Genomic DNA, 24,364 nt, shown 5'->3' with positions numbered 1-24,364 from the left:
TCGCACCCTTGATGTAAGTTCTCAGTTTAAGGAGAAACATTGCCGTGCGCATGTGAAATTATTATGTCAGTGCATAAAATTTACTGAGAAACCACATTTTGAAATTGAAAGGACCAAACAGTTTATAAATAGGGATGGACGCGAGAAGAGATATGAGAAATGCCAAAGTCTCGTCTCTTGTTTCGCAAAAATATTTGAGTCTCATCTCTTTTTCATCTCTATCAATATTCTAAATCAAAGACTTTTACCTTTTATTCAATTTTCTGTGAAGAAATGCCCTCTTTCAGCACTCGGGCGAGAAATCGCTTTCCAGTAAAAATTCATAAATAAATAAATCAGGTATATCTTCAGGTTTCGAGGTGGAGGGGGTATTAACTGCAGCAAATGAAGTTTCTACACTGCAGTTCCATTATTCGACGTTTCCTCCCTATGGATACGTGCCTGTCTTTACAGGTATTTCTTTACCTTATATCAATAACGAATTTAGAAGAAACCCTTTTTATTAACCTCGGAATTGGGGGTGGTGGTGTGGAGTTTTTAAGCATAGATATGATTAACAGTAGCTTCTTTTTTTTTTTTTTAACTTCTACAATTAACGGACTTCAGCCCGAAAACCCCCTCCCTGTGACCACCATTGCCTTATGTAATAATAAGCTACAGTGTAATTCTCAAATAAATAACTTATCTGCCATTCCCATTTCAGTTGCTATTTTCTTCCATTCTCTATTTAAAACATGCCTATTATGATGTTTGTGTTTCTTATCCATATTGCTGGAACATTCCTCATTAGTTCTATTAATATGTCTTTCATAATCAAATATAATAGTGCAGCAAAACCTCTCGAGCATAGACACACACAATCCTCTGCAGACAAAATTCTAAACAAATGAAGACTTTATTCCGTGCAGCGCTTCAGGGAGAATCAATGAGAACACGCGCCACAGGGATGCGTCCCCTGAACATCGATGTAAAAACAAACTCAGTTGTTCATCATCGCGTCCACTAATTCACCCTCGCGGTCGACCTCTATGTCGTGATGTAGCGTACATCTTCGGCATGCGCTTACCCTTTTGAATCCATGTGTTTGTGCCAGTATCGAGGGTGCGACCGCAACCTAAACCTCGCCCTCGATCGCGAAGTCTCTTCGGCATGACCCTACCCTAACGATGATGAAAGACAGTTGCCACAGGCGGATAGTTTTGTAGGTATACTCTTGGTTCTATGATGACACGTACGCTCTCTATACTTGCTTATTCCATTTTCCTACATCATTCCCCTTCCTTCCTCTATCTTAGTGTTTCCCTCCATTATTTCTCCCACGTATGTTGTATGCTCTGAGTAAGATGAAAACCTTATTAACATGTCGCAATATTCGCTCACTGAAAGCAAAATTTACATCAGATATTTGGTAGCAGTGCATTGCAAGCTTGTTGACTCAAGCCAAACGTCAATTCGTCTGGTTCATGCTATATAAAACTTCATCACGGGGTACAGTTTCTCACCAGTGGCTTGCTGGCTTTTTCTCCTATGTACGTTATTTGAGGAACACTATTATTATTATTATTATTATTATTATTATTATTATTATTATTATTATTATTATTATTATTATTATTATTATTATTATTATTATTATTATAACGGAGCCTTAAACTATCTTTCCAGATTATATTCTCCTTCAAAGTACGGACTCTGTGTATATTCTCCATTGACATAGTATTACTAAAATATAACATTACGGAACTGGAAATATGGTAAGACATGGGCAACAATATTTACTTTTTTAATAAGTATACACTAGACCAAGGCGCAAAATTTCAAAGTCACACACATTCGCCAATCCAAAAATAATGGTCGCCAGTATCTCACATACAAATTATAAGAGGTCGACCCCAAACAGCCTTTGGTTTGACAAAGAAAGAGATTACATCAGGGCATAAAATTTCAAAACCAGACATTAGATTCAGGAGGGTGGGAAAGGAGGAACGAATTACAACGTTCTAAAAACTTCACACTTTCCATGTCCATTGTTATGACTTCATATTCCGTGTTTTCTTCCACTCGGTGACAATTATTTTTGTGCGAAACAGAAACTGCGCAGCCCCGTGAGTTTACGTAGAAACCATTCCTACTGAACACTGGTCGCCAGCTCTAAATTTCTAATCGCCAATGACGACCTGACGACCGGAAATTTTGCGCCCTGCACTAGACATAGCAACTTATCAACATTTTTTCAGTATTAAGAACAGCTGAGACACTATGGGTAATAAGCGTGAACTCGAACAAATACGTATGTCTCGACAAATGCCCTTATTCTGTACACTGTGAACGCTCTAAATTATCATCCATTTATTTTCAAACGGCAGTTTATATGAAAAAGACAACGATTCCCACAAAATGTGCATATATATACTAGCTACCGCAGATCAGTTTGGTATTAAAAAATAAATAAAAGAAAGTACCCATCGATATTGAGTTTACCCATGCTACATAGAACATCTCAAATGAACGATGATTTCATGAAAGCTGCTTGGAGTAATTAAATGACTTTTCTCCCGAGAAACATACTTGTTTTGAGTTCATCCTTGTTATTGGAACACTGAGATACAACAATGAATCAGAGAAAATACAACAGTGATATGCAACATGTGCATATAGTCAGCATTATAAATATTTCGTGCTATTGTTTTGCTTAATAAGATGTGTTTAAGTATATCCATATTATGTGGGAATACAGTGTCTGCGCAAGAGAATATACAATATTAGGAAGGGTTATTTCAGTGAATTATTTTTACTTTCAAATGTGTGAAATATACTAAGAAATATGCAAACAATGTTAAAATTATTATTATACATGGCATTTCGCACTAGTATCTACTCGCAATTTGGAATAAAATGGCTAGCAAAAGAAAGAAAAAATAAAATGGCTGTTGGTAAGGCATTGCGAAAAATCATATCCACATTTGCTTCTAGCGAATATGTTCCACATTGCCTTCCGCACACCCCCATGTAACTTTATTTTTGGCTCTGTAAGCTGGAATTCAGCACTGAGGAACGTGAACAGAAAGAACTGACAAACTTAGAGTGTCTTCTATTCAAGTAATGAATAGTTTCAACGGTATTACATCGTACTTTTACATTGTGTTTTGTTCTCACTTGAGAACCACAGAATAACACTTGTTTAGTAATTTTATATTATCCACACTTTTTTTTTTAAAAAAATATACGTTTATTTAAAATCTTTAGCTGAAATGAGTTTAAAATGTGAAAAGTGGGTACTTAATCTACAATTGATACCCTCAGCTGGAAGCAAGAGGGAGTAGTTGCCCCTCTTGATTTTCAAAAGGGGTTTCGTTCTTCAAAATACGTATCAAAGCATATTAGATATGCTTACTCACTCACTACAGTATTTAATATGCTTACTGTAGTTAATAAAGTTTTGCAATGCCTATCAATAATATTTTTTTACATGACGCATTATGTACATCAAAGTGTGTATATTGCGACTTCACTTGCTTGTCGGTGTTTTGCCACCCCCACCCCTCGCGTGGAAAACGGAAAACACCTTTGGGTGTTTCTGTAATCTACCAATAATCTAAAAACATTTTTTACATTACAACGTACATTCAGTCAGATATACGTATGCGATTTCTCAATAGATATGACATTCTCGCTTGCATGCAATTATATTCTTAAAATGAAAATAAAGTGAAATGAAATCTTTCAGTTTAACGTTCCACGTTGTACCCTTTAGGCTAAGGGGGATGATGATTAAAGCAAATGAATATTTATGGAAGAATTGGTGGAATGAGAAAGTGGAAGGAAATGGGAGTACCCTGACAAAACGCACGGACACGATGTTGTCTACCACAAACTTACTTGGCTTGGAATTGAACCATGGACTCATTCTTAAAGAAAGTGGCACGCACCACTCTTGAAAAAGTCGTTTGTGTGAGGGGGAGGATAACCGTGTTTATCAGGGTTTAAAGGTACGCAAATTAATACACAATATAATTAAAATAAGAAATATGGTTTAAATGTTGTTATTCCACACCCTTCGTGGACCTCTCGTAACGCGAAAGGATTCTGATAACTTCTGGATAAAATTAAAAAGATAATAATAAAAGACATACATTTTTGTACATAAATTTACAGGAAAAGAGACGAGACAAGAATTTTGAGAACTGAGACGAGACTGCAAAATTTTCGAGATGAGTCGAGACAGCCTTATTTATATCATCTCGTCTTGTGAGCAGCACTGATGAAGATCGAATGAGTTTTGTAGATCGTATGCGATATATGTTCTCCCCTTTTGAATCAAAATATCCAGTATATATTAATCAAAATTTTTCTTGTAGGCCTCTTGGAGAACTACATATATTACAGCCAAACCTAAACTATCACTTAACTCAGTATGATGTGCTTATTCCTTAGAAAATACGAAAACTCGATTTGCGGACCGTTCAAAAATTTTCTGGCTCCCGATCCAAAAACTAAGTATTGGCCAAGATCGAAATTTTTTGATCCATTTTTAATTTTCCTAAAATTCTTGTTTTTTCTTCTTTCAGAAAACCTGACACATATGCATAAAGCATGAAACATATTTTGAATTCATAAAGAATTCTTCTCGTGAAGACCTTGGCAAAGTGCTGATGTACACGAGTAAACTCTAATGATTGTCGTTGTACTTATGACGTTTCTAAGGTTATCATTTAAGTAAAACTTTCCAAATATTTCAATAACCTCCTGTAATCCAGCCAAGACATACTAGGGCAGCACGACGCATAATTTGGGAAATATTAATGTATAGTAAATCAGTTATGGATCGAATAGGCTCAGTTGTTGAAAGCTTCCTTCAAGAGAGCATATTCGTAGGTTTATACTCTGTTGGCCTTTGGTAGTGGATAAAACAGTTTAATTACTTGAATTCTCTTGACATACTTTCCTTTCATCCATGAGTTGTTTCACCACTGATCCGTCTTTATATTATTTATCCTAATACACATTCTTTAACTTATGGACATTCCTTAACCTAATGAATGTGATAGCGAATGTTTAAATCAGGAGTTTTATCACAGTTCTGTTGTGCATTTATTTATGTATTAGCGTCAATTACTCGCTTCGTTGGGTTAAAATAAGAAAAAATAGTAAAAATTCTGTTTCAGTTACTTTTTACTATTACTAAAGCACTCTCTAATATCGGTCATTTTCGATCATATATATATATATATATATATCTTTCCTTCCCTATCGCGAAGTTGCGGGGCTGAATGTGGATTTAAACGGCATCGGAAGTGTCACTGTTTATCTCAGCGACCCCGAAAACTATGAATTTGACACTAATATCGGTTATTTTCAATTATATATATATTAATATATTTTATACAAATTAATATATATTATATATATATTATACAAATTAAGTATTAGTAGTAACACCCATAAATCACATGTGGATAGCTATAGCCGGTTACTTGCCACAAACGAGGAGACATTTCTTGGGCGACCTAAGGAGTCGATAACTGACATCTTCCACAACAGCCGTCTGCGGGGTCCGATGCGTCCCTGTCTCACTCAGTAGCGATCCTGTTTCTTCCAATTTATTTACTAGCGACCACATTATTTTCCTGTCTGGGGCAGAACTGAAGCAAATTTGTTTCTGAGTGCCCTTTGCATAGCAACAACAAACTGCGTTCTCCGAAACTTTTAACGACAAATTCGTGTTGTTCCAAAGAATACACTATTCTCACTGTGCCCTGATCATACTCACACAGTAGCACAGAACATACAGCACAATCCCCAATACAACGGCCCAGTTTCCTGCTTCTTCTTGACCTTGGTAAGGTTGCCATCTAACGAAAAAAAAAACTCAAATCTCCACACTGCATCACACCTCGTTCCAATTGTAAGGTACACTGGCGAAAATTTGCTGTTTTTCTTAAGACGTGATCGATATTAACCCGGATGAATTTAAATCAGTAAACATAGTCCCATAAATCTCCCATCCTTCCTCGATCATTTGCCACGAACCGCACGAAAATCGGACTTCAGTTAGAAAATCAAGACCCAAATGAAATCCGTGAGTTTTAAAAGAATCACCCTGTAGAAGATAGGTAGATAGATTTTTTACAAATGTTTTAATTTTAAAAAATGAAAACATGCGGCGTAGCCTTGTGTAATGAATTATAAAATAAGATCTTTGAGTAAGCAAACTTCTCTTGGTAATAACGATCGTGGTTGTGGATGTGCTTATAGTTTCCAAACATGCAGCATTAAAATAATAGCCGTAATTACCATGTGCTATTTAGCTCTATGTTTTTTGCGTTAGTTTTATATTAAATTCCACTAAAACAGAAGATTAAAAATAAGCATGCATAATGTAGTGTGTAAACAGCATTCCTGGAATAAAACTCGTTAATTCGTGGCGTAGAATACTCAAAAGAAAATGCACTATGTTGCTAATTAGAAAGGAAAACAATATTTCTTTAAGACTAACAATAACCGATGCAAATCGAAATGCAAAACTAATAAAGAGTTAACGGTGAAGATTTTTCAACTTCTTATCGAATTCCGAATGTAGTGACAGTTTTGAGATAACAGTTTTATGTGGTTAGCGCTGTTTCAAGAGACTAATGATTGGTTTCCATCAATTTGTATGAAGAAACTAGTTCATATTGCCTTTTGCAATAAATTCATGCGTTTAAAAAAGTTGTTTGAATGTTGTCGTTGCTTTAGCCAATCAACTTCATAAATAACGTCACACGGTCTAAGAAATGTTTTTTTAAGTATTGTTTTCACTCATGTGATGTTATTGAAAGAAAGCTAAATTACTCTTAAATGTGGTTTCGAATCTGGAATTCCTGAACTGAAGTTACGAAATATTGGTAGCCTATTCCGTGTATATGATTCGTCTCTAATCGCTAAATATGATAATATGCATGGAGACATGATGGTCAGTGTGTACAAACAACGTCCTATGTCCTGGATATTATCCAGCTTTGTTTCTTATCAATTGAAATTTAATGTAAACAACGTGCCGAGCAAAACAATAAGTTTATTAAAAAGTTAGAAATATATTATCTACTTTGGCTTCATGAGATCTACACTTGTTTAGAAATAGTGTCTGATGAAACCAAAGTAGACAATTGGCGAAACTGTTACACGTTATTAACATTTTAAATAAAAGTATAGTTTGAGTTCCTTCGTGGCTAAGCGATTAGCGTACGTGCCTTTGACGTGGGAGACCCGAGTTCGATTCCCGGCGGGAGCTCATGTGGTTCGGATTCCACGTTAATCAGTAGGTCCACGTCTCACATAGCCTCGCTGCTGAATGGAACGTAAAACTCAAAGTGAACTCAACTCAAAAGTATAGTTTTGCTCAGCGAGTAGTTTAAGTAAATTTCTGCTTTTTCTTAAGGCGATACGCTATTAGTAATACATCTTTTGATGATACCCAATCACTGGCATTAATTATAATACACATTCTGTTATAAACAAAGTTGGTTTATTTTAGAGAAATTTCAATTTACATAACGGATTTACCAAGCATAGGCCTATACAGTAGACACCTTTTTCACAGAACTTTTATGTTTACACGTTTACAATAATATTGGAAGGTTATATTATCGTAGGACAGTTCAATGACTGACATTAACTTGGCAAGCGTTATAATCTCGCATTTCTCGCGGCTCACTGAGGAAATGGGGGGGAGGGGGGAGTGTCTCCTTACCTACCGTCAAAATCTGAGTAAAAGGCTTTCAAAATGAAATGAAATGAAATCTTTGAGTTTTACGTCACACAGTTATGCCGGTTAGGCTAAAGGAGACGGTGATAATGAGTAATGAATGAAATGGTGGAATGAAGAAAGTAGGAGGAAACGGGAGAACCCCGAGAAAACCCACGCACACGGTGTTTGTCCACCACAAAAAAGGCTTTCAAGATTAAAGGCTTTCGCTGTAACACAAACACACACACAAACAAATAAAATAGTCTTTCTACTAAATCTATCATGTCCCTGCTGATAAAAAATTACAATTTTGTGCAAATTTAATAGTTATGGATAGTTCCTTTTCCCTAGGAAATCCCCAAGTTAACTTTTTTTCAGTCTGTTGTTTTCGGGACTGTGGAAGCGAAAGAATAGATCTCAACTTTCGGAAATTAATTTCGGTGGAAAAGGCACAGAACTCCAATGAATTTATACTTGTGTTTAAAAAATGTCGTGACGTAGAAGTCGGAAAGTTCTACGAGTATATGATTTAATTATTTTGGATTGTATCTTTTGTGTTGTTGGGAAAGACAAGTGTAATAATATTTAGTTTCCTTCTTTGTTTCAGGTGCCAGGCCAAGAGTCAAACTGGCTTCAACAGCCGATAACCCATCGCCGCATCCTGTCTTGTGGAATGCGCGCAGAAAAGCAGGTAAGTGTATTGTTTGAAGAATTTTACATTTATATATTTCGTTATACGCACAGCACTATAACAGATAATGGCCATTGAACATTTTTTTGTTTGTATGTGTTGTAATTATTTTTATTAAGTTGAAGGGAAAGAATTGATATTATCTGCTTCCAGTTGTCTCATAAGAGGGAAATTTGTTTGCTCAATTTATCTGTCTATATATAAAGAAATGCGAGTTTGTGCGTTACCTCACCACAAAATATCTACTGAACTAATTAAAATGATATTGGCATGTTATCAACCATAGGGCTTCAAATGATCTTATGATATTACATTGACAATTTTCGACATTGGGCTATGGGCAAGGAGGGGAGTTGTGACATATAAAAATAATCGAAAATACCAATATTAGTGTCCAGTCCATAGTTTCTGGGGTCGCTGAGATGAATAGTGGCACTTCCGATGCGATTTAAATTCAAATTCAGCCCCATCGGCTTGGAAGGTGAGAAGAGGTAAGATTTTTGTTCTTTATTGAAATATGTATTCTAACGGGGGAAGGTCGTCTAGGTACTTTAATTGAAAAGTGTATCGTAAGGAGGAGAGATTGAAATTTCCATAAACATATTATCTCCATGCGAAGAAGAGGCATTCCAGATAGTGACGTTATAAGTGTCGGAGACCCAATTTTCTGTCCTATATGGAAGATCTTAAGATCTTTATTATACACTATCCCTATAGCACAGAGATGTTCAGACAGTACCGAGATATTGGGATGTCTACGGGACGTCCAAATTTTGCCAGTGGACATCCTATGAAAATCCAGCTGTCCGATAATGTCCCAAAAACTGGGCTTCCTGTGGAACATTTCTGGACTAATTGCACCATAGTCACAGAACAACGTTTGAGTAACCAAATGTCTCCTAGCCTAAGAGGGATATTCTATTAAAATCCAAGGTAAATCCCGTGAATTTTTCCATTACTTTTATAGTTTCTACTGCGAGCCAGAATGTTTCGATGGCAGGTATGGGACATCAAGTGTTCTGTGAACATCTTGTGCTATATGTGGATATGCAATTATAGTATGCAGTCTGACCTAATATTATCCTTGCTATCTCGATTCATCGGACTTGACGAGCTATTTTTATTGAGTAGTGTACCACATATATATTAAACGGAATGATTGCAAAAGGAGCATAAGGAAGGTTCTCTAAAGTACACTGCATTGTAACAAAGGAACATTAGATTCACTTTTAAACTGGAAGGTTGATTGATTTTTATTTACGTCCTTCTCAGCTCCAAGGCTATATAGGACGAAACCTGCAGTTTTAAAATGAGATCTGAAACACTGTAGGACGTTCGATGTCATTCCAGTGTGAATCAAACCCGGAAACTTGTGCACAAAAGCTACACAGGGTATTTACACCAGCTAGGAAGATCCCTATTAAGCTAAGAACACATTCTGTGTAGTGTTGCCCACGAGACGAAAACATGACAATATTTGTCTTCTTTTCAAGATGAGAGTCGGACGCAGGGGCGGATCCAGAGGGGGTGATCGGGGCGATCGCCCCCCCTTCTCAGAAGAGGAAACTTTCTTATTTTATATATAAATAAAACCCATCCCAGAGCTTGGTGCTCTTAAAAGTAGCTCTACAACCCCTCTCCCAGAAGTCGCCCCTCCTGGATCCGCCCCTGGTCGGACGAGACGAAAAATTTCTCAAATATCCTGAACAACACTAAAGCCTGTGACAAACATCTTGGCGTTTCAGCTAAACGAATAAAACGCAAGCTCTGACGCGATGTTGCTGAATGCTAAGGGGCGTGGTTATGGCTAAGCAGACGAACTACAGCGCAATCAGGTGGCAAAGGATAGACGTGGATGTGTACAAAATAAACATGGCAATACGGCTGGCCTCTCATTTGCTAGCAGCGTTTAAAGGGAACTTCGAGCGCCGCCTTTAAATGCCAAGATGTTTGTCACGCCGTTTAGTTTACTCAAGAGTCAGATCTCAAACACTGTTTTAGTATTACATACACATGGACAGACACAGCCATTCTATAAAACTTTCGACACTTTTGCATAGCACAGTTTGGAAGTCTGATTTATAAAATGATTGAACAACTGTAATGAAGAGCATATATAAACGTTTAAAAATATGCAAGTCATTACTCAATACATTCCAATTATAAATATTGTTCGAATATTGTTGTATCACACCCTTCGTAAACTTGTGACGCGGAAGGTTTTTGATAACTTTTACATCAAATTAAGACATCATCGTGGCTAGTGATGATTTCACAAGATTTTGCCGGGGAGAACTTTCAACTCACAGGGTGAGAAAGTAGTACTGCGAAAATATTGACAACACACCTTAGACCACATTGCCACGTTAAATGAATCTTGTAGCTATTATAAAGAAAAAAATCTTGAAATCCTACCGTATTTCACCATGTAAACATAGTCTTGAAAGCAACACAGAACTTTTTTTTTTCATCTTGCAAGAAGTTGAACCATGTGCAACTGTTCGGGACGCCTTGCATGCTACCTAGTATCACCCTCCCTCCCCCCCCCCGCTGACATAAAGGAAAAACCAGTTTCGCCGCTTCCGAAACAACGGATTCTTTTGGACAGGGAGGGAAAGCGCGCCAAAGTACACGTTTTTAAGGAGGAAGTTCACTCTTTGTCCACTAGAGTGCCGTGCTGCATATGTGATGATACCTTTCTTGCTTTCAGGAAGTTGTAACATCTAAACAGTAAATAGAAAGATCGGGTTGCAAGTTTTTTTCTTTCTTTTTATGACAGCTACAAGATTCATGTAGCGTGACAATGTGTCTTTAGGCACAATCGGTGATATGCTTCGGGGGAACTTCCCCTAGGCTAGCCTCGGAAATCTTCTCTGGTTGTGCCAATGAAAATATAAACTTTAGTTTTAGGCGGGGTTCAAACGGAGGGACAGAGAATTGTTTTAAGGCGACAGCTATCGTGTACCGACAGGGATAGCTTTATATTACTTGACTTACATTACAATGAATGGCTGGTGGCACGCGTGCTTCCTTCTGGGTTCGACTGGGTAGTGCAGTGTTTCTCAACCGAGGACCACACAGTCCCCTAAGGTGTGTCCCGAAACTTTAGAATTTAAAAATCATGAAGAATTTAATAATAATTAGTTAAAACCGAGACAGACTGTAGCAGTCAACACCTCCAGCGCCAGCAATAACGCTCAGTGCTATATAGAGTCATTACAAAAACTAATTGGTTTCACTATTATAATAGATATTATTATTATTATTATTATTATTATTATTATTATTATTATTATTATTATTATTATTATTATTATTATTATTATTATTATTATTATTATAAATATCAAACAAGTGTGCCGCAATGTCCTGGACGTTCAGTAAAGTGTGTCATCAGTCAAAAAAGGTTGAGAACTACTGGCCTAGTGGCTACTTAGATATTAATACATCAATAATAGTTCTCAACCAGTGGCGTATTTAGAGGGGCTTCCGGGCATAACCCCCCCGAAATCTTATTTACTATAGTAAAGTATATGAAATACATTGCAGAATTTTCACATTTTCAGGCTACATGGCAGAATTTTCACATTTTCAGGCAAAGCCCCCCGAAACAAAATCGTAAATACGCCACTGTTCTTAACAATCACTAAATAATTGAAACTGCAACAGTAGCGAAGGTAATCTTAATATTATTTTTGGCAGGGACTAGTGATGAGGGCTGGAGGCATTCGTGTTTAGGTAATGTAAAATCTTATACGATCGTTGTCTTTCTTTTTATTTAAACGAAACAAAAGCATTTTTAACAGGAAAAAATATTCGTATATGCAAGGTGTTTTACTGTCTCTGTAAAACTTGTTGCAGAATTTCCGCTGGATTCTGAAACTTGGATATTTGGGTAGAGCACATTCTAGTTCCTAGATAAAGTCTTGACCCGACTGCGGTAGATCCCATAGTTTTGGAGCTATGGACCTTTAAATTTCATTTTTTTCATGTTTTCGGGAGCCTATAACTTTGAAAGGAACCATTTGTGCACCCAGGTTGGTCTGCTCTTTTCTCTTTATCTTGGTGTCACGAATCACCTCCCAAACTTTGTCGGTGTTTTGAAACACCCTGACAAAGTGAGTCATGATACGTTTTTTTTAAACTAACATTAAACTCCAAAATCATGACATTAAAATAGTGTTCATCTCGAAGGTTGGAACTTTTAGGATTAATCATAGTTGCTATTGCATTAAAATAATAACAGTGTTGAATGTTTGATAGCACAAGGTAATTATCGACCGGTACTAACTTTTTCAATATTTGACTTACTAGCAACTGAGTAGAGAAGCAGTGCAAGCAATTTTTAATTAATACCTCCAATCCATTCTTTGAACATGGGAGATTCTAGTTCATTTCCTGGTGGGAACATGTGGTTCGGATCCTATGTTAAGTTGTAGGCCTGTATCTTGTATAACCAAGGTGTTAAAAAAAAAGATACTTTAAATTTCAAATCAATAAATTTTAATTAGAACATTGTTCCAGTAAGTATTTGTTCTTGCTTTACTGAGAGAGGAAAATGGTATTTTGGAAGTTTTTTTTAGTAATTTCTTTCCTAATTTTTTGGGGGTATATTACTTAAAAAAAGAAGAAGAAGAAGAACAACGAAATGTAAATATAGTGTGTAAGCTTTCTGAATCACAGGCTGACACACTTCTTGCTTCGTTACTAATCTATTTATAGCTAAATTCATAATTTATTTGAAGGAATGAAAAAAAAATCTTCGAAAAGAAAGCGAACGACCTCAAATCCCCTTTATAAAATAGTAGAAAATGGAAGTTTCGATTACCTGCAATCCTGATTATTTATGAGTTGATCGGAAGTAGTAGTGTCATTTCATGAATCTCCCGTTAGATGGTGCGCCAGTGACTTAACAGCTTGTGTCATCTCTTGGTGTAAATGTAAACTATAATATATACATAAAATATAGCGTAATGCGATTCAATTTTCAAATATGGAACGAAAGAAAGATTAGTTTTTGATAGATAGTTCGATGTGATACAGTCACTATTGGGACTCAATATAAACTTTGGGTTATATCATAATTGTCTTCAACAGTTGGCATCAGAACTAAAAACATAGAGAATATTCTTCATCGAAAATCATGACATATTCTACAATACGTTATTATTATTAGCGTTTAATGAAAAAAAGGTTAAAAGATAAAACCAATTGTAAGATATCCTTGAAGTTAATAGAATAATATGAATAAATGTAAACTTGTGCTGTTAATATTCCAATAATTAATCGAATATTCGAACAAAATCCCTTACTCAAGTAATTGTTCAAACATTTATTCGGATAACTAATAATTTATTCAAACAATTGTTCAAATAATGAATAATTTATTCAAACAATTGTTCAAATAATGAATAATTTATTCAAACAATTGTTCAAATAATGAAGTAATTTATTCAAACAATTGTTCGAATAACGAATAATTTATTCAAACAATTGTTTAATTAATGAATAATTTACTCAAACAATTCTTCAAATAATGAAGTATTTATTCAAACAATTGTTCCAATAACGAATAATTTATTCAAAGACTTGTTCGAATAATAAATAGTTTATTCGAGTAATTGTTCAAAATTCAAAAATTCCAATAACAATAAAAATTATTCGAATAAAGAATATTGGAATGATTATTCGAATAATTTTAACAGCACTAGCGTAAACCTCATGCTTAGTTTTCGGGGTTTAAGAATTTTGTAAACTTCAAAATTTATTCTGTATAGGTCTAATAATTGCGCCATGTATTAAGATGTAACTGATGCAGAACAGAGATGGCGTGGGTCAATGAAAACTTGACCCACCACCTATCGTGACCCATGGCCCACCGTGACCCACTCTGATCTACCATGGTCCACTCCGGCACACCGCCCACCATGAACCACTCTGACCCACTGCGTTTTCACATATTTTGCAAAGAAAAGGGAAAAGTCTAAATGGTTTGGAAAGTGGGGGAAAAAAAGAATCGGAATTGCAATTGTTGTAATAAGGTGGCCATATCTCAAAATCTCTTAAGATTAGAGACATTAGAAATATGAAATTTGGTACATAAACTATTCAAAAACAAGTGGACATGTGCCTGAGCGTTTCCGGAAATTCCGCCACAGCATTTCCCGGAATTCCTCTTTTAAAGAAACAACAAGAGCAATTGCTATTTTTTCTCAATATGTAAAAATGACTTCGAGATTGTCAGCGTCATCATTAGGAGAAACGGCTGAATTATTTGAAATACATTTTTGAACGCAAGTAGCACTTGGACCGACGTGGGTTTGTATCATTTCACTTTAATTAAAATATGTGTTCTAAGGTGGGAAAGGGGTTTAAATTTTTCGCAAAGAGTAATGCCATAAACGCATTCTTGCCGTGCGAATTAGAAACAAAGGCTGAAAGAGACCGTAGAATTACCAAATTTAGTTTACCGTTTAACTTAATTCATTTCTTAGAAAAATGAATTTCCTGTAAAAGCTCTGCGCTTTGCGTTAGGTAATCATAAGATTCTTTCCAAGAGCGATACAGGTGTGTTATCAGTATGAACAGTACTTTTAATGTATCCACATTAAGGAAACTGTTTTGTTTTCTTCAGTCCATAGGCAAAGCAACTACCCCATTTTAAAGGAGTCAACATGATATGTAGGTACTAGCACGTAAATTATTTAAGTGTTTTGAACAGTTACCATTCTTAAAAACCGGGACAATCATTTCCCGGTAAATCCGAGTTGTCTGATCAGCTTGGTTGAGTCGCTTTCGGCTACAAAATACATAATGTTCTGCATATTTATAACTACTTGTAAATAATCTCAAGTTGATTAAATATTCCTTTCGGTGCGGGCAGTCATTTTAATGATAATAATTTTCCGCATTGATCCCTTGTGGTGTACTTGCATAGATAGTTGAAGTAAGATTGAATTTAACAGAATAATAGTTCGATTATACTTGTAGCAAAGAGCGCGTACAACTGGGAGAATACGTTACTGGTGGTTTAAGAGAATATACATTATACGTGATTGTCAGTATTCCGCTATTTGAGTGTGACTGAAATACAATACCTTCTACATGCGGTAACTTTGTTTGAAAAGAATTACTGCATTGATATATAAAATATAAACATATTTAGTATACGCATATAAACGTTTTGTTTCTGCATAAAAAAAGTAAATAGAAAATGAAACTATCAGATTAAAACTCCATTACTCGCTAGTTCTTACTGTCTTTATTCTGTGGCGATAAAGGATGAAACCAAAAATAGTTTATTTCAACCACTTCCAGTTTGAATAGAAAGCTAAGGGAGGGGATAGAAACGTATTTTGGGGACACTGAATCGATTGCAAAAAACAGCCTCGTGATATATTTTACCTATTTTATCTACAAAATCAGTATAATGGTAATAATAGTAAATTTGAACTACTTTATGTTTTGGTAGAGTGTTTTGAATAGTTATGATATGTTGTCTTGAGATGGCAATTCGTTTGCAAAATACCGCTTTTTCGTATCTGTTACCGTTTTCCTTCTATGTGGCGATAAACTTTGAAATCGGAAATGACTAATTGCAATTGCTTCCCGATTGAATAGAAAGTTAACGGAGATGATGGAACTAATCCTTGGGACACTGAATCGATTGGAACAAACCACATATCGATATCTCTTATCGTTTTTCCTCTGATACTTGTCGACAGACGCACGGACAAATATATTCTATAATAGTACTTGTGACACTCACATAGCATAGTTTGGAAGTGTAAATTAAATATTGGACTCAGAATTTCTTTGCTTGGTATCTTAATATTTGTTGCCAATAACATCTAATTTGCATATCTATAGCTTTTTTTTAAGACTTCCAAACTATACTATAAGTAACTATCGGGAGTCCATCGGCTATGTTCGTCTCTCTGTCTGTCAATAGGTTTCAAATCAAATACGGTCAGTGATAGCGAGAACCGGTTTTGTAGATTTGATCAGCACCCCAAGAATAGGTTTCATCCCATCCGCTAATCCTGTATTCAGAGTAAAGTATTATAAATTAACAGCTTCGATTTCGCCTTAGAACAAAAAAACCGCAACACATAGCAACAAGCGGATTTTTTTTAGAATGGTTGAGAAATCGTACGACAGATCTCACTTCACATTTGGCGACATTTTGTATTACAGCTGCGATTTCACCTTACTGCTACTCGCACATACGCAACTTCACTCGGGCTATTTTATCTGTGTTGCAAGCAAAAAATACTAAGGCATGCTCCTGGTCATATTCAGCTTCATCACTTAACAACACGGCGTAAAAATTATTGATATTACATTCACTAATACTATAAATTAAATGAAAAATGCCGGCAGTGTAATCGTTTGGACTCAGAAATGTAAAGGGTAAATAAACTTGGAGAGACAAATAAACGATTGCATGTTCAAAGTTATTTTAGGTTCTGCACCTAACATCTACGTGAGATGCATCAGGTACGTAAAGTATGGACGAAGAAAACCACATGTTTTAAGTATGTGTGCGAGAATAGTGAATAGCGAAAGGGGTCATAGTGAATCTTTTGAACTAAAAGCCCGTTTTAACGGATTCCAGAAACAATATGATTATATATATATATATATATATATATATATATATATACAGATGGTGATCAGAAAAATGGAAACACCTGTAGTTGACAACACGTTAGATGTATGGGTTGGCAGTGGTGTCGTGGCGCCCGCAGCGCTGGACCGCTGGTAGTGGTGTGTTAGGTCGGTCTCTATACTACGTCAGGCGCAGTGGAACAGCAGTGTCCAGTGGCTGCAGCAGACGGAGGTAGTGTAAAATGGGAGACCTCTCAGATTTTCAAAGGGGGCAAATTGTTGGTGCGCGGTTATGTGGAGTGAGTGTGACGGCAGTGGCTACTGTGTTAGGTGTGTCGCGTGGGACAGTGTCGAGGGTGATGACGGCCTACACAACATACGGGAAAACCACATCGGGGAAGCGGAACAGTGGGCGGAAGAAAATCATGAGTGACAGATTACGCCGGGTATTAAAGCGCATTGTCACGCAGAACCGTCGTGCCACTGCGGAGCAAGTGACGGAGGAACTCAATCAGCACCTCCCCCACCCTGTTTCGACAATCACAGTCAGCCGCGAATTACATGACATGAACTTACGGGGTCGTGTTGCACGGGCCAAACCACTCATCAGGGACCATAACGCTTTTGCACGCCGCAAATAGTGCGGCGACCATGCAACTTGGACCGTTGAGGACTGAAAACGTGTGATATGGTCGGATGAGTCATTCTTCACCCTATTCCCAACCATGGGCCGTGTTTATGTGTGGAGAACGCCCAAAGAAGCTTATGATCTGCAGTGTCTCCGCCCAACTGTGAAACATGACGGCGGCTCGGTGATGCTGTGGGCCGCCATATCATGGTTTTCGTTGGGTCCTGTGGTCACACTTAGCGGACGAATCACTGCCAACGATTATGTCGCAATTTTAGGAGACCACTTGCATCCTATGGTCCGGATGTTGTTCCCGGACAATGACGCCATCTTCCAGGATGATAATGCACCCATTGACACAGCTGGCGTTGTTGCAGCGTGGTTTGAGGAACATCGGGATGAAGTTCATCACCTCCCCTGGCCTGCCCAATCCCCAGATCTCAACATAATTGAACATCTGTGGTCCTTCTTGGAAACACGACTCGGCGACGATTTCCACCTCCATCCTCTCTCACAGAACTGGCCGATGCCCTGCACGAGGAATTGTGTAAAATTCCACTTGCTACCATTCACGACCTCTATGCCTCCATCCCACGTCGCATCAAGGCTGTTCTGAAGGCGAAAGGTGGCCCGACACCATATTAATCTGGTAAGTTGCAATTTCGTTCAGGTGTTTCCATTTTTCTGATCACCATCTGGATATATATATATATATATATATATATATATATATATATATATATATATATATATATATATATAGGGCTGGATCCAGGATTGTCTGAGGGGGTGCACCAATAACTTCCAAAATAACCAATCACACTGCAACTCTTCAAAGTGACATGTGACAGTATTCTTTACCGCTGACAACACTGATGCATAGAACGGAGGAAAGTATTTTGCAGAACGGAGGGTTGCAAGTAGGTATTATGCAGGAAAAAATGTTCTCTCCTCCTCGGTTGTGTTTTCTTCCCTACTTGACAATGTTATATTGTTTTGCTTGGTGAATCCTTTTCCTTATACCTTTAGAAAATCGATTTAAACTTTTGCTTTTGCAAAGTTCTGCTTTCTTTTAAGCCCCAAACGGATATATGATGGCAGAAAGTTTCGGAAAGTGTTGCTATTTTCACTGCTAGCTTCTCATTTTAAATAGTGTATATTACAACGAAGGGGGGTGCACGTGCACGTTTGTACCCCCTAAATCCGGCCCTGTATATATATATATATATATATATATATATATATATATATATATATATATATATATATATATATATATATATATATATATATATGTGTGTGTGTGTGTGTGTGTGTATTAGGGTAGTCCAAAAGATAAAACTAACAGTGGTTGGGCGTCCACAAGCCTTATTTGATTCCTTCTGATGTATACAAAGAACGAACAAAATTTTAGTACAATTAAGTCATACTTACAGGTCGCTCCATTTTGTTATGTTTTTTTTTTTTTTTTTTCAGTTGTCAAACATTTTAGAAAAATGTCATTATTTGTATTCTCAATTTACAAAAACGCTTTCTCCAGTGGACTAGGAAAATTTGTATGATGGTTTTCAACCAATCAAAGAATAAAATGCTTCTGCTCCTCACCTTTTGCCAAGGCTTCATTATATTTTTGGATGAGTCTTACATATCTTCTAGCTACATCATTCACCACAGCCATTTGTTTTGATAATTCGCAAAATTCTTGGAAAAAAGGATTATCTCGCCAATGTTGTGGAGTTTGTTTGAGAACATACTGGGACTTTTCTGTGTGTTTTTCCATTAGAACATCAAATACCAATAGAGGTCTTTCTGTTACTAGATTTTCCAAATTAAGTTCTTTGGATTTCATTGTTAGCTTACATCGTCGTGAAATTTTTAGCCCCTGCAGGATTTGGACCATCTTTTTCTTTGTTTCTTCTGATACTCTGTCATCACAAGGTGCTAATCCTGATAAATGTTCAGACAAAAAGCAAAGATGTCTTGAAAATGATGCATATACATTACTGGAAATAGATTCGTCTAGGTAAGTTTTCAGAACTGACAAAAAGTTTATTTATTTATTTATTTGTATTTGTACCCTCAACAGAGTATAAAACTCCAGTTACAGAAGGTTAACATTAGTGTTTATGTCCAGTTAACCAGTAAGAGTAATGATGATAAATAAGTTGAAATACATACGTAAATAAATACATAGTAACAAGACAAGACAAATAAAATACATTAAGTGTATAAATAAGCCGTGAATCATAGGATTTCCAAAACTTGGTTCCTGAAGTGACGCTCTTTGTTACTGAATATATCCAAAAACACATTCTCTTTACTTATTGCATTGTAAGCAGCACTAATTCTCCAAGTAGGTGACATATACAGTATATTTGTCCTTGGTTTCCGGCAAAAGAATATGTTATTATTTTTTGCACGCGTTTTGAGGGACGGGGCTTGAATAAATAGATTTTGTAACAGCGCTGGACAGTCAATATTATTATGCAGAAGTCGAAAGAGAAAAATTAAGTCAATTAGTGTTCCTCTTTGTTCTAACGTCCTGAATTTAAAATTATCAATAAGATTGGTATAGTGTTCAAACTTTGGATAAAGATCGGTCTTTTTGTAGGTAAAATATCTCAAGAATTTACTTTGTAATTACTCAACTTTCTGGCATTCAGATTTTAAGTATGGATTCCAGATAAGTGATGCATATTCTAATTTAGCCCTAACATACGAAAAGTAAAGAGTCTTCAATGTCATCTCATTTCATTACTCATTCGAATTACGAATCGAAATTACGAATTAGTTATTTTATCTACATGTTGGTTGAATGTTAGCCTATGATCAAATATTACTCCCAAATCTTTCACTGAGTTCGATTTATTTAAATTTGCTCCACCAATGGAATACGAATATTCGCAGCATTTTTTTTTCTACTGAACGTCACAGACACACATTTATCTACCTTCATCTGAAGTTTGTTTACCTTACACCAATTCATTACCTTATTTAGGTCTTGTTGTGATAAATAACAGTCTTCTTGTGTTTTGATTTTGGCATATATTTTGAGATCGTCTGCAAACAGTAGTTTTTCTGAATTTGTAATACAACACGGAAGATCATTGATAAAAAGTAAAAAGAGAAGAGGCCCTAAGTTCGATCCCTGCGGAACTCCTGAAATCATGTATATTTCTTTAGAAAGAAATTATTTATAGATAACGAACTGTTTACGGTTATGAAAATAAGAGGAAAAGAAATTGACCATAGCATGACTAAAGTTAAATAAAGCTAATTTGTGTAGTAAAACATCATGTTGTACTGTGTCAAAAGCCTTACTGAAATCAGTGTATATAACATCTACTTGACCATTGTTGTCCAAAGAAGAAGCTATTAAGTCTGTAATAATACCTAAATTTGTAACTGTCGATCTACTTTGTAAGAATCCATGTTGATATACCGAGATTGCAGGGCGCACGTGATTTACTATTCGAACATATAGGACACTTTCAAATATCTTGGCAAATACGGGTAAAATTGCAACAGGCCGAAAGTTTTCAATATTGGTTTTCTTTCCCGATTTTGGAATTGGGCAAACTATTGAGTCCTTCCAATTGTCAGGAAAAACATTGTTTTTTATTACAAAATTAAATATTATACTTAGAGGATATTTGAAAATATCAATACATGCTTTAACAATATATGGAGGAATGTTGTCATTTCCCATTGATTTATTAGATTTTAATTTTCTGATTGCCCTTTCAATCTCTTCTATGGTTATCTCCGATATAAAAAAGAGCCTAACATAGTATTATTATCAATATTATCACCAAATGAATGACTACTACCGGTATCATCAGTTGACGACGCTAGTCGATATACAGACTGAAAATGGTGTGCGAAAGCATTTGCAATCTCATCATTTTTGCTCAGGCTACGTCTCTGGTACAACAATGGTCCAGAAGAGAGATGTCGCGTTTTACTCTTAATATAGTTCCAAAATTGTTTTGAGTCTTCCTGTATGTTAATTTCCGTTTCTAAAATAAATAATTTATACTCCCTTGCTATTTCCTGTTTCACTTCCTTCCGCAGTTTACAAAATTCATTGTAATGATATTGACAATTCCCATTTCCCCGCAGCCAAAAAGCACGGTGGTACGATTTCTTTTTTATTTTTTCTATTACACTACTTGTAAACCAACATGGAAAATTTTTTGTGGACTTTTCTTTTTTTTTTTTCAAGGGAATACTTTTGCGAAAAGCGTCATAAATTATTTCGTAAAATTGGTCCACCATTCTATTTACATCCCGGTAAGTTCCTAGGCTTAACCAGTTAATTTCATGTAGGTCTTTGTAAAGTCGCAAAAAATTTCCCTTTCGAAAGTTGAAGCCTGTTTACACAATATATTTATGAGAAGACACGGATGGTTCATGTCCTCTTTTACGAGAGGATGCAGCTCTCTTTCTACAGTAACATTCTTAAGGTTAAAAAGTACGAGGTCCAACGTTCTTCCTAAGCTGTTGCACAGATTATTAAGGGATGTTAGGTCATAATACAATAGAAAATTATATAAATGCCGATATTTGCCTGTCAAGTTAAGAAAAGAAAATTGCGTTCCATTAATTTGAGAATAGTTCATATCCCCCACTATAAGAATAGTGCTGCCTACTTCACAATTGCCTTCAATAAATTGAAAGAAATACAATCATATTGAGAGATACTGGAGTCCGATTCAATATACACAACGCAAATGTAAACAACCTTTGAATTAATTTTTAATTTCACAAGAATATCATCCATGTTGAGATCGGTATAGATAACCTGAATCACTTCTATGTTCTTAAATGCCAGTAGCACGCCTCCCCCACGTGTTTTATTGCATGCACTATCTCTATCTTTCCGATAAACAGAATATCGAATATCAAAAAACTCATGATCAAAAAACCTGTTATTTAACCAGGTTGCTGTTAATGCCACTATGCCATAGTCATTTGATAAAATATTAGGATAGAGCTCAGTCGCCTTCTTTCTAAGAGATCGCACATTCATATAGCACATACGTAAATGTTCTATTTTTTTTTACCACTTCCAAACACATTGGAGCATTCAGTTTTCAAAGTCTTACCTTGAAGGTCATTGAACGTTTCCTGTCAATTTCGAAAAGTCCCCTGAGGTCGTGCCCCTCCTCTTCTTGTTTGTCGAACGACAGGATATTCCTTTTCATTCACCCTTGTCGCTGCTGTTGTTTGTCCGACTGGAGCGAATGTCATTGGGTGACATTAGGGTCATTTTTTACTCTGGTTAATCCATACCATTTACAATCCTCAATCTAAAGATTTTCTTTTTCTAGATCTTAAAATTTGTAACCTCCTCTCATCATAGCTGAGGCTGTATAGAATGACGTCAATAGTGGTGCTAGGAACATGATAGCTGGATTAAAAAATGAAATGAAATCTTTCAGTTTAACGTCCCACAATTATACCTGTTAAGCTAAGGGAGACGGATGATTAGATTAAAGTAAGTGAATGATGATGAAAGAATTTAAAATGAGAATGTTGTAGGAGCGGGAGTACCCCAAGAAAACCCACAGACACGATGTTGTGCTCCACATAACTGGATAACAATGGAAATCAATGGTCTTCACTGATGGAGTTTAATAGACGAATACGAGTTCGATGCTGATGTGGAATAGCAGTGTCTTTTATTAGTTAAAAATAAACTGGACCTTTCCATGGTATGTTGCGCTATATTTGTTTACGTCTGACGTTTGAGAGCCCATTATCAAGCTGATTCTGTCGTCTTTTGTTATAATGAAGAGATGTTGCTCTAACAGGGCAACGTTTATCTGCGTGCAGCAGGTAGCGCAGTTGTCTGTAGAGAACGTTACTTCCATTGCTACATTGTAAACAAATCTATACGAGAGTTTATACATGATTTTGGGAGGACATTTATGTCATAAAACGTCTGGAAACTACAGTCTCTCAGTTATGTTTCCAGGGTAACAAGTCATGGTATAGCAGTTTCCAAGAAATCGTTTAATATCTGCAGTTTGTAATGGTTACATGCGTTACTAATGATTTCTGGTTACTCTCTTCTGTTTCTGTGAGCAGCGTATCCTATGGCGACGTTAGTCCCGTAATTATTTCCTATACACATATTCATGGTCTTCCACACAGAATTTTAATATCTAGAAATTCTATGTAGCATTTTGACTTTTTGCCACTGTATATTGAACACAAATTATCAAAAGTCAATGTTATATACTACTGAATGCTACAAAATATAGAAAATTCACGTATATAAACGATTGGGTGCTATTTCATTATATTTAGCAGTATCTTCGTATTATGTTCGTATTTCCGTCTTGAAAAAATATATCAATGTATATATTCACATATTTATGTGATTCCTTCTCAATATAAGAGCATTCACTGTCTGTGCTGATACAATTAGAAAGAAGGAAGACACCCATTAAATCTCATTCAGATACGTTCCTCTCATTCTCTTTCCTAGGGCAATTTAGTGATTGGGTAAATTAAAGGTTGTGTGCGTAAATAACTACTGTTTGGATCTGGTTTGACAAATCTGTTCTTTAGGCGCCTTCCTGGTCGTCGTAAATAATAAATGTTGGAACTCAGCTATATAATCAGCCGTAGGCGATGATTTTCGTATAATTAGTGGTGTACACTAGTTTTGCAAAAGTAATTTAAATGTTTCGGGCTATTT

General features: G+C 36.1%; 1 protein-coding gene across 5 annotated transcripts in view; it reads left to right on the top strand.

Annotated features, from left to right (window-relative positions):
- The window catches only part of Pde11 (Phosphodiesterase 11), a 959,005-nt gene that overhangs the window by 490,389 nt on the left and 444,252 nt on the right, over positions 1–24,364 (top strand). For all 5 annotated transcript variants that reach the window (XR_014131602.1, XM_081759673.1, XM_081759669.1 and 2 more), the window contains one exon: positions 8,334–8,417. Coding sequence is in view for 2 of the 5 variants with exons in the window: in XM_081759669.1 (XP_081615795.1) it covers positions 8,334–8,417 (84 nt within the window). In the remaining 3 variants the exon portion in view is untranslated. The remainder of the gene's footprint in view (positions 1–8,333; positions 8,418–24,364) is intronic.

The sequence above is a fragment of the Thermobia domestica genome, chromosome 5, assembly GCF_964235325.1.
Source record: "Thermobia domestica chromosome 5, izTheDome1.hap1.1, whole genome shotgun sequence".
NCBI classification, from domain to species: Eukaryota; Metazoa; Arthropoda; class Insecta; order Zygentoma; family Lepismatidae; genus Thermobia; species Thermobia domestica.
The sequence above is the reverse complement of the archived record's forward strand: the minus strand, read 5'-3'. Positions and strand labels throughout refer to the sequence as shown.